This window comes from Elgaria multicarinata, chromosome 22 (assembly GCF_023053635.1).
Source record: "Elgaria multicarinata webbii isolate HBS135686 ecotype San Diego chromosome 22, rElgMul1.1.pri, whole genome shotgun sequence".
In the NCBI taxonomy this organism is placed as follows: domain Eukaryota; kingdom Metazoa; phylum Chordata; class Lepidosauria; order Squamata; family Anguidae; genus Elgaria; species Elgaria multicarinata.
This window is the reverse complement of record NC_086192.1, coordinates 14,858,680-14,872,406: the sequence shown is the minus strand read 5'-3', so window position 1 is coordinate 14,872,406 and position 13,727 is coordinate 14,858,680. Positions and strand designations below refer to the sequence as shown.

Here is a 13,727-nt window from a genome sequence, read left to right as displayed (position 1 = left end):
GACTGGATGGCCTTAGAGGCCCCTTCCAACTCTACTATGATTCTAGGACTTCCTTTTTTGGTAGTCTCACAGAGTGGGGAACGAATGTGAATACAGCATCCACCACAACGTACAGAATTTAAAGACGGCTAGAGGGGCGGTTGGCCAGGCCGCCTCTTCCATCTAGTACGGGAAAGGCTGTAGCACACACATTGAGTCCCTAACTGGCCACGGCGGAGGGCAGCTATGGATCTTCAAATGTTTTGCTCTACCAGTTTGCCCATCCCTCATTTTGCACTTCTGGGTCTTGCTGCCTTAAGAAACAGTGACGGCCCTTTCACTGAGATGCCGTTAAAGAACGGAATTAGATCCACGGAGAGTGGTTCGAGCTGCCGCTATTAATGGGGATAGTGACGAAACAAAAACCCTCAGTCCTGAAAGACTCTCTCCCCAAATCCCAGATGCTCAGCTGATGCTAGACGTGTCTTACAACTGGTCGACGTTTGGGGGCTTCGGTGGGCATGTTGAGCCTGGAGAAGAGAAGGTTGAGGGGAGACATGATAGCACTCTTCAAAGACTTAAAAGATTGTCACACAGAGGAGGGCCGGGATCTCTTCTCGATCCTCCCAGAGTGCAGGACACGGAATAACGGGCTCAAGTGACAGGAAGCCAGATTCCAGCTGGACATCAGGAAAAACTTCCTGACTGTTAGAGCAGTACGACAATGGAACCCATGACCTAGGGAGGTTGTGGGCTCTCCCACACCAGAGGCATTCAAGAGGCAGCTGGACAAGCATCTGTGAGGGATGCTTTCGGGTGGATTTCTGCATTGAGCAGGGGGTTGGACTCGATGGCCTTGTAGGCCCCTTCCAGCTCTGCTATTCTAAGATTCTATGACGTTTGGGGGCTTCGGTGGAAGTCGGGATACATAATCCCCGAAACCAATCAGCTGGTGATCGCGGGGAGCGACAGGACGCTGGGCGAGACAGAACTCGGGTCTGGTCCAGGAGGGCTCCTGCCATAGCTTTAGCATTTCCTCTGCGGCTACACAAGACCCAAGATACACACATACACACACACACACAGAGAGAGAGCCAGGAAGGAGACGGAGCAAAAGAATCGGGTTCCTTTATTCCAAGAGCAAGTTCCGTAAAATATGTACATTCAGCGGATGCTCCGCTTGGCCGACTCCCACACGGCCAGGCCGCCAAGAGCCGTGCTGGGGAGGGTGCCGAAATTGGAAAATGCCAGTCAGGCACCGCCCCGGGTGTTCCCACGCCGGGCGCTGCGCCCCCATCTCACCCGCTAAGGAACAGAAGGGTGGAGGCCCATGGAAGGAAAGAGGAAAGGAGAGGGGGCGTCTGAGAGATACGGTCTCCTCCAGGCCGGGTTCAGGTGCGTCGCCCTAATCTACCGCCCCCCACCTGCAGGTGCCCACGAGCCTGGAGAAGGGCGAGGGTTTGATCTCCCTGGGTGCTTCTGATCCACCCACCCACCCCGCACTCAACAAAGCCTTCTGCCTCCCTGGGACGGCCCTCCATCAGCTGTTTCCCTTCACCCGCCCCGTCCCCCCGCCGGGATGCCAGCAGCACAGGTCACCAGTCGCTTCCCCAAAATGCAAAGCAACGCCATCGCCGTGGCTGTGGCAAAAGTCCCCCTGGGAAAGCCCCAGGCATGTTTAACAGGCAGAGAGAGAGAGAGAGAGAGAAAGAGGGTCTTTCAGGCTGACTTTCACAGCTCCCGCTACAGCAGAGACACCGGGAAGCCGGAACAAAGGTGGCGGGTGGGTGTGGGTGTGGGTGTGTTTTCGAAAGTGTTTGATGTACAGGAAGCCCGCATCCAGCCGGGGTTCCCTCGGCAGCAGCTGCCAGTTAAGACAGAGACAGACGGACACGCCGAAGTTCTCCAATGCTCAAAAAAGCCTAACCTCCCCACGAAAGCCATAGCCCGTCGGATTCCCCCTGTGGCACAGTCTAAGGGGCTAGGGGAAGCGGAGGTGTGGGCACACCCGCAAGCACGCAGCCTCCCCCCCCCACAGCACCCAGGACACCCCTCCTCGACACAGAAAGCAGACCCACCCCCTAACTCCAGACATCCAAGGAGTATCGCCCCTTGGTCATTAGTTTCTTCACGTAGTCCACCGCCTGTGGCTGGCTCATCTTGCCGTATTCGGCCACGATCTCGTAGAAAGCGTTCTGTACGTCCCGGGCCATGTTGCGGGCGTCACTGGAGGGAGGGAGACCGGGGGGGGGGTGGAGAGGAGAGAGTCAGGCAACAGCTGGAAGGCAGCTTTGGATGTACAATGCCTCCGCCCTTCCCCGGACACAGCGGGGAACTGCAAAACTCCGCCGGGGCCTGGGAAACCGTCCTGTGTCCGCTCCAGAGGAGCGCTGGGCGGTTGAAATCCGGCTCAGAATTTGACAGGAGCCAACTGTGGGCAGAGGTGGGCAGAAGCAGGTGATCGCGGATAGGAGGACACTCTTTAATTTTTTTTAATAAAAAGGCCATTTATAATCAGATGTTCATTGTTGTTGTTTTCAAACCTGACTCAAGCGGAACACAAAGCAAACTCTTTCCATAGGGGAGGGCTGAAACTCAGTGGTAGAGTCCTTGCTTAGCAGGCGGACATTTCCCAGATTCGACTTCTGGCATCTCCAGGGAGGGCTAAGAAGAAATCTTACCTGAAATCCTGGAGAGCCGTTGCTGCCAGTCAGTGCCGCCAATACTGGGCTACATGAATCGACGGACTGATCAGGCGAACTAGACCCAACACAGCCTGCCCATTGTACTGAATGTCCCTTCCAATTATAATTCTATGGTCATCTTTGGAGACCCTATTCAACGGCCCACTACTGCTAAGTCGGCACTACAGCAACGGGACCTTCTCGGTGGTGGCCCCCTACCCTACGGAATTTCCTCCAGAACGATACCATGGCTAGCTCCCTCTGCGGCTGCTTTTAAATGGGCTTTGAAAAGTTTATCTGGCCTCCCTGCCAGACAAGGTTTTATTCAATATTACAAATATATCATTGGCTGCTGCCACATATTTGTATTCTGTTTTATTCTATTCGTTATGTTTTAAATGGCTTCGTTTAAAATTGTCTAAAGGTGGTTTTTATCATTTGTTGGCATTTAACTTTACGGTTTTATATTGCAAACCGCCCCGGCAAGAGGGCGGCCTTGAAAGGCGGGCTAGGAAATATATTAATGTAATTGATAAATAAAAAAAATATCCTGAGTTCTGCGTTTCTTAAATATCGGAGCTTTGCGGCTTCGGTTCTCAAAGGGCGAATTTAGAAATATACTCCCTAGGCAACCAGGTTTCCTTATCGGCTTCTCGGCCCGGGACCTAAGGTGACCCAAATGCCTGGCTTCTGAGCAAAAGGCCCTGAACTTCACAGTGTCCGGACGACTCGTGAGGAGGATCAGAGCGGGCAGCACACACGGGAGCACACCCACACTCACCCGCACACGTAGATGTGGCCGTTTCCTTCGTGAATCAGCTTCCAAACATTTTCCTTGTTTTTCTTCAGCAGGTGCTGAACGTAGATCTGGAGAGGCAAAGCAGGGTGTTAAGAGAGAAGCAGCCGTGATGGCGTGACGCGAGGAAGGGGCCCTCCATTTTTAAAATGTTCGAGGGGGAAATTCTAGTCCTCAAGACTGCTCGTCTCCTTCCGCAGCGCTGTGGTTTACGGGGCTAGAATTTCAGCCTCCGCCACCTTTGTGCCCTCCGGACGTTTGGGATCAAAACGCCGGGCATTCCAGACCACTGGCCATGCTGGGTGGGGATGATGGGAACTGAAGTCCAAAAGATCTGGAGGGACCCTGGTTGGGCAAGGCTTGTTTGGGTGACCTGCATGAATGACGGTTTGATTCTTGAACCCAATCAGGAGGCAGATTTGGCCTTCCAGGAGGTCCTTCCTATGATGTCACGCTTCTGAGACAAGACCTTCAGAGAGCTTTGGCTATGGGGCGGTATATAAATGTTAATAATAATGATGATGATGATGATGATGAATCGGACTGGGCTTAGGGAGACCCAGGTTTGAATTCCCTCTCAGCCAGGCGGACTCTCAGGCTGGCCTCCCTCACAGGGGTGTTGTTGTGAGGATAAAAATGGAGGAGGGTCACGTATGCCGCCTTGGAGGAAAAGCGGGATATAGACGTAGCAAATAAATACTGGAAGGCATAAATGGCTCTCCTAAAGCCTGGTTACTAGCAGTACGAGCTTCAAGCTGAAATGGGATGGGGTTTTCGGCCTGGAACGCAAAACTGGAGAAGTTCTCCGGAATTGAAACCGCCCTCCTTGCGGAAAGAGCGCCCCCCGCCCCACTTTAGAAGCTGTTAGACCAGCCTTCCTCAACCTGGGGCGCTCCAGATGTGTTGGACTACAACTCCCAGAATGCCCCAGCCAGCTGGCTGGGGCATTCTGGGAGATGCAGTCCAACACATCTGGAGCACCCCAGGTTGAGGAAGGCTGTGTTAGACGGAGAGGGGAGGGAAAGGAAGCAGCTGCCGAACTTACAACTAAGAATCCAGTGCTTGAATTTGCTGGGGGGTTTTCCTCCTCCCTCCCCATCCCCTTTCCTTTTGTGTCATGTTTTTTTTTTAGACTGTAAGCCTGTGGGCAGGGACTGTCTTAAGAAATATTTTTGTGAGAGCCTTTTTGGCTAAAGGGCGGGATAAAAGTGCTATTAAATCAATCAATCAATCAATCGAGGCACAGAACCGCCGCCTTCCACGTTGTTTGACAGACCAGCAGGCTTACCTTCTCAGGCTGGTCCCGGGAGAAAGCCACGTTGAGCTGCGTCAGGGCCCCTTCCTTGAGGAACTTGGCCAGCTCGTCCCTGTAAAGGTAGTCTTCCTTCTCATGACGGCAGCCATAGTACAGCACCGTGTCGCCCACCTCCTTGCCTGCAACGCGAGAGAGGACATCCTTCAGTCGAGCCCAACTTCGGCACCGGGCCCACCGGGGACGGAGGCAGCCCGGCGCGTCTCTCTTTGAGTCGCTGGCCTGAACCGACCTCCTCGCACACAGACACGTCTACCAGGACAGCGAGTTGCACAAAAACCCTGGGGCAGCCTCCGCCATCAGTGGGACACTGTTCACCCTCACCCGGTCTAAAAAATAACCCTTCCTCTTGTATCGTAGAACCCTAGAATTGTAGAGTTGGAAGGGGCCTATAAGGCCATCAAGTCCAACCCCCTGCTCAATGCAGGAATCCACCCTAAAGCATCCCTGGCAGATGGCCTGTAGTGTGGGAGAGCCCACCACCTCCCTAGGTCATGGGTTCCATTGTCGTACTGCTCTAACAGTCAGGAAGTTTTTCCTGACGTCCAGCCAGAATCTGGCTTCCTGTAACTTGAGCTCATTATTCCGTGTCCTGCACTCTGGGAGGATCGAGAAGAGATCCTGGCCCTCCTCTGTACGACAGCCTTTCAAGTGTTTGAAGAGTTTTATCATGTCTCCCCTCAATCTTCTCTTATCCAAACACAGTGTATGTCAACAGCACTGAATACGGACGTAACAAGCTGCCTCATCCTGGTCCATTGGGCCCGGTGTTGTAACTGACTCTAAGGAGTCTCAGGAACCAACAGTGCAGTAAAAAGTCCGGGCCTCTCATGGCCGCAAAACCCTCAGGGGTTCACATCCTGCACCCCACAGCAGACGTCTCCCCGTGTGGCCAGCCCAGCCGATCAGGGCTCCGTAGCCAGAGAGGCCGGGCGGGGGGGGGGGGGGACAGGGGACGGCCAACTCACCTTGCTGCTTGAGCCAGCCCCGCTCCTGGATGAAGCCCATGAAGGGGGCGATGCCTGTGCCGGGTCCGACCATGAGGATGGGCGTGTTGGATTTGAAGGGCAGCCGGAACTGGGACTTGCGAACGTACATGGGCACTGGGGACTTGTTCCCGTTCTCGTTCGGCTGCTTGTTCTTCATCCAGTTGGTCGCCACGCCCTTGTTGACGCGGCCCGTTTTGGTCTCATACTCCACCACGACGGCGCAGATGTGGACGGAGTTGGGTTGCACCTGGAAAGAAAGCCCGGCGGCGAGGGTCAAGGGACTGGCTGGCCGGAGGAGTCTCGCTAGCTCAGGGGTGTTGGGCTCCCAGAAAGCCACGCCCCTTCTCCTGGCCGCGCCCCCTTTCTTCCCAACCACCACCACCCCATTCTAAAAAGTTGAAATGCCTCCCCTATGGCTCAGTGCCAGGCTGTGAGAGCTGGAAGCTACAGTAAGTTGGTAGCACTTGTATTGTTGTAGCCACACCTCTTTTGCAATTGGCCCCGCCCAACACTAGAATGCGGGGGCGGTCCCAAGAGCTTCTGTAAGAATGAATTTGGCCCTCGGGCTGAAAGACATTCCAAGGGGCCAACGGCTTCAAGACACGCCCCTGTATTACACCGTGCAGCTGAGCTTGTGTACGAAGATGGATTGCTCTCATCCTGGGAGTCAGGGGTGGGAGGGAGGAGGGAAGAGCTCGACACGGAATGTCAACCGTCAGTGCAACTAGCGGGAGGGAAGTGGAAGATCAGTTTGATGGGGACAACGTTTCCCACCGGGACTGGCATCAGGGGAGGGAAGAAACCAAATCTAAATCTTTGGATTGTAACGATACAGGGAAGCTGGCAAAATCCTTTGAGATGGGAACCTTTGGGGAGGTCCTCAGCACACCTCCCCCCGTTATCCTCAACGAACGGCGCTCACCTTGGACGTAGACGCAATGGAATAATATCGAGCCTGCAGACGGGGCAACAGTTCACAGAGATGGTCAATCGGGGGCCGCAAAGACGGGGTGTCCTGCAGGATGGCCAAGATATTCCTTCGGGACTCGACAACCCAGCTGAGGTACAGCGACTGCAGGGAACAGGCAAAACAAGCCACGTCAATGAGCCGGAGCCCTGGGCCAGCTGCAAAGGAGGCGAGCAGCTACGAGGGAGGGGCTTTCCGGTGGCAGAACGGCCGCTCCGGAAAGGCTCGTCCGGTGGACGACCTTCGGGTCTTTTGCGTTCCAGCGGACGGCCATTCCGTTCCCCAAGGTGTTGCCGCTTTTTAGACCTTGCACGGCCGCTGCCCTCTACCGTCGGGCGTGAATCCATTCCACACCTCGTGTCCGTTTGGTTCCTGACCTTCACTCCTTTCGGCCGGAGGGGGAACATGCCCTCCTACCGGGGGCGGTCGGAGTGCAGCATCCCTCAGCGCTGGCTAGAGCTGATGCCAGTTGGAAGTCCACCCACATCCAGGGGTCCGCAGATGGCCCAGCTCTTAAACCGCATCGCCACCAACGCATTCTCCGCTGCGGTGACCGGAGGTGTCACCTCCCCGCCGCACCGGGGGGCTGCAGAGGGGAATGGGGACCCACCTTGCCTTCGGCGTGAGAGGAAGCCATCTTACGCAACTTCTCCTGCTCGCTGGGGTCCGTGGCATACTGCGCCAGTTCGTAGAGGACGTTGGTGCGCGGCGGATTGGTGATGTCCAAGTAATACGTCAGGGCCGTGCGGTACGAGGTCGGGCAAGGGAACGGGTGCTTCTTGTTGGACTCCTCTGCGGGAGGCAGAAGAAAGAGTTCAGCCCAGCGACATGTTCCCGGGCCGTGCAGAGAGAGCCCCCAAATGCAAGCCCGCCCCACACCCCGGAGCGCCTCAATGGGGGCTGGGGTAATTGCAGCTGGATGCTGCGCTTCTGCATCTGAGTCGAGCGTGGCTGTTTGGATGCCAAGCCATGCCACGGAAATGGTGCTCGCCCTACAGGCACTTTTCCAAACCGGAACCAGAAGCAAGGGCTCTGCAGCTTCCTCACCCAGGGCAGGCAACTTTTTTCCTGTCTGAACATGCATAGGATTGTAGGACTTTTTTCCTGTCTAAACATGCATAAGATTGTAGGACTTTTTTCCTGTCTGAACATGCATAGGATTGTAGGACTTTTTTCCTGTCTGAACATGCATAGGATTGTAGGACTTTTTTCCTGTCTGAACATGCATAAAATAAATAATGAATAATAATTTTTCCTGTTTAGACATGCATAAGATTGTAGGACTTTTTTCCTGTCTAGTCAGGCATAGGATTGTAGGGCCTTTTCCTGTCTAAACATGCATAAGATTGTAGGACTTTTTTCCGCCCATTCAGAAATGAGGATGCCCGCTGCATCTCTGCATGTCAGCCTGCTCTTTTCAACTGGCCTCAGCCATGGGGGAGGGGGGGCAACATCACCCCCATCTCTTCCACTGGGAGTGACTGGAACATCCATATCAATTCCAGTAGAGATGCAGCTCAATTACTTGCTGACAGAGGAGTGTGCCCGTCGCACTGCTCTGGGCTCACCTCCTTCCAGTCAGCTCCGTCAAGCGACTTGCGATATAAAATTGAGGGTGACAACCCTTAAGGGTTGAAAGTAAAACTTTGCGTCGAAGGAGCTGGGCACACGGTTAACTATCCGAACCTGGAGAGCTGCTTTTCCGGACACAGTGCGTTTTATGGGTTTGTAAAAGCAGAAAGGAGCCGATATTCATCAGAAGGGCTGCCGGATTTTTGGGGGGTGGAGGTGGTGCGGGGGAGAGGTCTTACTCACCATCTAGGTTATTTAGGGAAATGACTGTGTCCAAATTAGCGCCAAGGATTTCTCCAAGCTGGTTCACCAACGAAGTGTCGTTAGCTGGGTACACGGCAACGTGGTCTCCGGATTCGTACCTGGGAAAGAGACCAAGAGAATGAGTCCCACCGCTGGTTGTGGTACCCCAAAACCCCGTGACGAGCGACCAACCCTCCTAAACGTGGGGGGGGGAGAAGCATTTCACGTAAACGGGGACCCCAATACGGCAGAGTTTTAAAGCGCAACGAGACAGGTGCGTTTGAGAAGGCCTCAATATGAAATTGTATAACATATTGTTGGTTTTATTAGGAGATAGATATCGGGACCCCTGTAAGAATTCATACTAATAATTCCTACAGCCGTCACGAAGGGCTATCAGCGGTGATTGGCCACGTATGGAACTGCCATGTTCAGGAGCAGTCTACTTGCAGGAAGTGGTTATTATTGGGGGGGGCGATGCCTTCCCACCCCGCGTCCGGATTTTCTACGAGAGGCATCTGTTTGGCCATCGCTGGAAACGATGGATGTCTGACCAGATTTACGTTTGGTTTTACATGGTATTTTTAAACTTCTAAAGCTTTGTATTACGTTTTGATCCACTGTGTTTTACGGTTTTAAGTGTGAACTGCCTCGCATACTGGGCAGTATAAAAACATAATAAATACATGGATAAAAATAAATCAATTTAGTAATACAGCCTCCTATTCTAGGGAATAGGAGAGAAATAAGTGCAGTTTGCATTTTAAGGCAATCTGACCTAATTCCACACTTTCAAACCACTATGTTAATTGAAACTCAGCTATCCTTTGAAAATCACCCTGCCCTGAATTTTGCCATCAAGTTCTCTGATCAAAAAAATGCGTAAATATGAGAGAGAGCGAGAGAGAGAGAGAGAGAGAGAGATTGACTGATTAGGGAAAAACATGTTTAAAAAGGCATTCTATTAGGGAAAGGTCCTCGGGAAAAAATGTGTACATTAGTCAAAAATGTATGCATTCAGAGAAATATATACAAAGCTGCTCATGAATTTTCATGCAAACATTTTTCTAAAACAAAACCAAAAAAAGGCTTGAGAAACTTTCGAGGTTTGAGACGAACTGAATTTAAGATTGGAAACGTGAGAAAGGGGAGAGAATCTGAAATTAACACGTTCGTCCATTCCAACTCCCATCACCCCCATGCTGGGGTGGAGGGAGTTGTAGTACAAAACATCACTAGGGCACCAGGCTGGGGAAAGGCAGTTCTTCTATTCAGATGTCACAGGCCTGCCACAAACGAAAGGGAGGTGAGCGGGACAGACGGGTGGACGGGATCCGTTCGTGACCGTGACCTCCTCCACGCTGCGCCTACCTGATTTTGGACCCGGTGATGTCCAGTTCGAGGTGCATCAGGTACCGCTCTCCACCCTGGTTCAGCTTCCGATTCACTGCCACCGGAGCCAAGAACGGGTTTTTGGCATCAAACGGTCTGGAAGGAATCACAAAGACGTTGGCCCGACGTTGCTGGAAGCATCCAGCCAGGGTCGGCAACTAGGATCGGCCTGCAAACTGCTGATAAGGGAGTCCGAGTCTACACGCTTCCCCATTCCGAGGCCGCTTGCTCCCGAGGAAGCTCAAAAGAGGCGCAGCATGGTTTCCTTGCCTACGTGAGCGCCAGTTCTCTCTCCTCCCCCTGTTTCAGGCTGCGTGAAGACACGGCAACGCTCCTCAGAAATCATTTGGCCCAGCCGTTTCCATCTTCTGACCCCCGAGCTATTCTCTGCAGGCCCAACGCTCTCAGGCCAAAGTCCTGAAGCGGCTTTCCCTGACCTTTCGTCCTCCCGATGCATTGGACTACAACTCCCGCCTTCCCAGCTAGGCATGATGGGAATTGCAGTCCAACACATCCAGAAGGGGGTCAGGTCGGGGAAGACAGTCCTAAAGTAATGTCACACGCAAATACCAATACATTGCGATTCTCATCCACAACCGTACGCAGAAAATGTCCTGGTTGAGTTCCCCGCCCTGCCCCAACTATAGATATATTTATTCTTCTGCGGAGGAAGTAAATTCTGCCCTTGGCAATGGAACACGATTGCCCTTAAAGAAACTGGTCCCAATCCTACTGTTAGCAGGATAAAGGCAGCCATTTTTGACACTGTCTTTGCGGGGTTATTTTCCCCCTCCACACTACTGCCGTGGAAACTGATTTTATTATTACTACCTGTCTTTTCTCGCTCATGGCGGTTTTTCTAGACAGACGTGACGGGCTTTGCCAAGTCCTGCTGTCTTTTACTGGTTCGGGAATTTCCTGACAATTGAGCATGTTTTAAGTATGGCTGCTTTCTCAATGCTGGTGCGGATGCATTTCGGTAGGCCCAGTTTCTGAAGGTTTTCTGTATAGTTTTTTGATGTGATGCTAACGGAATAATTGTGACCCTTTCCTGTTGCCATAGTTCTTTAACTTCCATACCCAGTGGTGTATGTTTTTCTCTTTTTCCATCTTTCTTTTCTACAATATTTTTGTCATTAGATATTGCTATATTGATGAGGTAAGTGTGGTGGAGGGTTTTTTTTTGCCTATAACTTTTATGTCTGGTCGGTTGCAAGGTGTTGTCTTGTCTGTATGAATTATTCTGCCACATTAGTGTTGTTACTTACGGTTTCTGGTTCTCGTAGCTCTTGAGACGGCCCATTTCACCGGTGTAAACCTTGCTTGCGTTGATGTCCTTGTGGACAACCAGTTCGTACTGGCGTATGCTGGTGAAGTAGAGTGGAAGAGAAAGGTGTTAAGAAACCGGGACAAAAGCCCGCTAGCTTTCAACGCTCCAGACAGCAAAGGGAGAAGACAGTGTGGTCCAGTCGTTGGGAAGGCCTAGGACTGTCCCGAAAAATCTGCCAGGCACAAGCCAGAGAATCTGCGGGGCAGGGTAGAAAGCGGGCACAATCATGTGCAGATGTAACTCAGTACTCCCCTTTTACACATGGCATAACTGAGGCAGAGATGGAGGGACACACCCTTGCCCCCAGAGTGTGCACCTGGAGCAGAGGGTCCTAGACTGTTTCCCAGTTGAGAGCCCTCTGTCAAAGACCGCATTCTGGCTGTGAGCAGGGCCAAAGCCAGAGGCGCATGCACCCTTGAGCAAAAAGTACCACCCCCTTTTCTCTCTTTCTGCCACGCCTTTTCTTGCGCTCTTTCCAACAACCACTTCTCTCTCTCTCTCTCTCCCTCCCAAGTTTTCCGCCCCCTGTCCTGAATCTAACCCAACGCTCCACCTGCTAGGATCGCACTGGCTCCCCAATCCCACCGCATACACCATCTCCGACTCCTGCACTGACCTGGTTTCATCTCCAGTGGCTTCCACGCCAAAGTGTTCGCACACGGCCGGCCAGAACTGCTCACGCCACGTGATGAAATCTTCTTCCAGGCTGTTGGAAGGGAGAGGAAGAAGAAAACAAAAGGTGTCATTTGCCACCAAGGGTACCAGGACCTTTAAGAACGGGGAAGCCAGAAGAATGCTCTTTAACTGCTCCACCCCTCACCATGTTAGGGGTGAGAAACCAGCCACCCTCCGGATATCGATGGACTACAATTGCAAACGAAACCTAGAAAGCATCTAATACAAATCCCTATGCTTGCGGGGAATGCTGGGAGTTATAGGACTTTTTTCTGTCTAAACATGCATAGGATTGTAGGATTTTTCTTCTGTCTAAACATGCATAGGTTTGTAGGGCCTTTTCCCATCTAAACATGCATAGGATTGTAGGGCCTTTTCCCATCTAAACATGCATAGGATTGTAGGGCTTTTCCCGTCTAAACATGCATAGGATTGTAGGGCTTTTTCCCATCTAAACATGCATAGGATTGTAGGGCCTTTTCCCATCATGCATAGGTTTGTAGGGCCTTTTCCCATCTAAACATGCATAGGATTGTAGGGCCTTTTCCTGTCTAAACATGCATAGGATTGTAGGGCCTTTTCCTGTCTAAACATGCATAGGATTGTAGGGCTTTTCCCCATCTAAACATGCATAGGGTTGTATAATTATCAAACTAATTATAAATTCAAAATCTTATAGGTATTTTTTACAGGATCGCAGTCGTATTCATCTCTGTTATAATTACTTTGATAAGTAATTCATTTCATTGTACAGCTCCTGATGAAGGATATGTATAGATCCGAAACGCTGAGCATTGTGCAAGTTTGGTTTAAAGTTTTTAGAACATTTTTTTATATTTTGAAAAAGAAAAATAAAGAAACATTTTGACGTTTCACAGCTCCAGGGCTAGTTGCCTCTTTTCTCTACAACCAGCCATCGGCCAAGGACCAACAAGGCAGGACACGGTGCAACAGCACCCTCCCACCCATGTTCCCCAGCAACTGGTGCACACAGGCTTATTGCCTCGGGGACTGGAGGTAGCACACAACCATCAGGGCTAGTAGCCATGGATAGCCTTCACCTCCAGGAATTTATCCAACCCCCTTTTCAAGCCATCCAAATTGGTAGCCATCCCCACATCGCCGGGTTTCACGGCCGCTGGGGCTGATGGAGCTAGACCCCAAGACCACCCGGCTTGGACAGAGTTCCCCCACTCCCTGGCCCTCGGTTCTTATTTATTTATTTAAGACATTTATATCCCGCCCTATATCAGTAAGAGCTCAGGGCGGCGTGCAGATAGTTCTTCTCTAACGTGACCGAGCACAGAGAGCCACGGGAGGGGCCACCTACTTTCCGTCATCGTCTCCCAGGCCGAGTTCGAAGATCCGCTGGGCTCCCAGTTCCTCCAGACGCTTGTCCACGTACTTCCCCATGGCGTTGAAATGCTCGTACGTCTTGTTTCCCAGCCCAAACACCTGCGAGGCAGCGGACGAACAAATCAGTCGAGTAAAAACTTCAGAGCCCTGCTGGATCAGACCGAAGGTCCGTCTCGTCCAGCACGCTGCTGATTTATTTATTACGTTTTTATACCGCCCAATAGCCGAAGCTCTCTGGGCGGTTCACAAAACTCTGTTGACACAGTGGCCAACCAGCTGTCAATCAGGGGCCCGTAACTAGGACCCAGGTGCAACAGCACCCTCCCACCCATGTTCCCCAGCAACTGGTGTATATAGACTTACTGCCTTGGATACTGGAGGTAGCACACAGCCATGAGGACTAGTAGCCATGGAGAGCCTTCTACTCCAGGA

General features: G+C 52.1%; 2 protein-coding genes across 3 annotated transcripts in view; one reads left to right on the top strand and one right to left on the bottom strand.

Annotated features, from left to right (window-relative positions):
- Positions 1 to 13,727, top strand: part of TAF15 (TATA-box binding protein associated factor 15) — a 147,988-nt gene that overhangs the window by 18,257 nt on the left and 116,004 nt on the right. The gene's annotated exons all lie outside the window — the stretch shown is intronic.
- The window catches only part of LOC134412730 (NADPH--cytochrome P450 reductase), a 48,739-nt gene continuing 36,103 nt past the window's right edge, over positions 1,092 to 13,727 (bottom strand). For both annotated transcript variants that reach the window (XM_063146740.1, XM_063146739.1), the window contains exons 6-16: positions 13,270 to 13,394; positions 11,881 to 11,970; positions 11,203 to 11,301; positions 9,914 to 10,030; positions 8,543 to 8,661; positions 7,338 to 7,519; positions 6,683 to 6,832; positions 5,740 to 6,007; positions 4,748 to 4,893; positions 3,445 to 3,530; positions 1,092 to 2,205 (exon numbers count right to left, since the gene is read on the bottom strand). In XM_063146740.1, the coding sequence (XP_063002810.1) occupies positions 2,061 to 2,205; positions 3,445 to 3,530; positions 4,748 to 4,893; positions 5,740 to 6,007; positions 6,683 to 6,832; positions 7,338 to 7,519; positions 8,543 to 8,661; positions 9,914 to 10,030; positions 11,203 to 11,301; positions 11,881 to 11,970; positions 13,270 to 13,394 (1,527 nt within the window). In that variant the 3' untranslated portion in view covers positions 1,092 to 2,060. The remainder of the gene's footprint in view (positions 2,206 to 3,444; positions 3,531 to 4,747; positions 4,894 to 5,739; positions 6,008 to 6,682; positions 6,833 to 7,337; positions 7,520 to 8,542; positions 8,662 to 9,913; positions 10,031 to 11,202; positions 11,302 to 11,880; positions 11,971 to 13,269; positions 13,395 to 13,727) is intronic.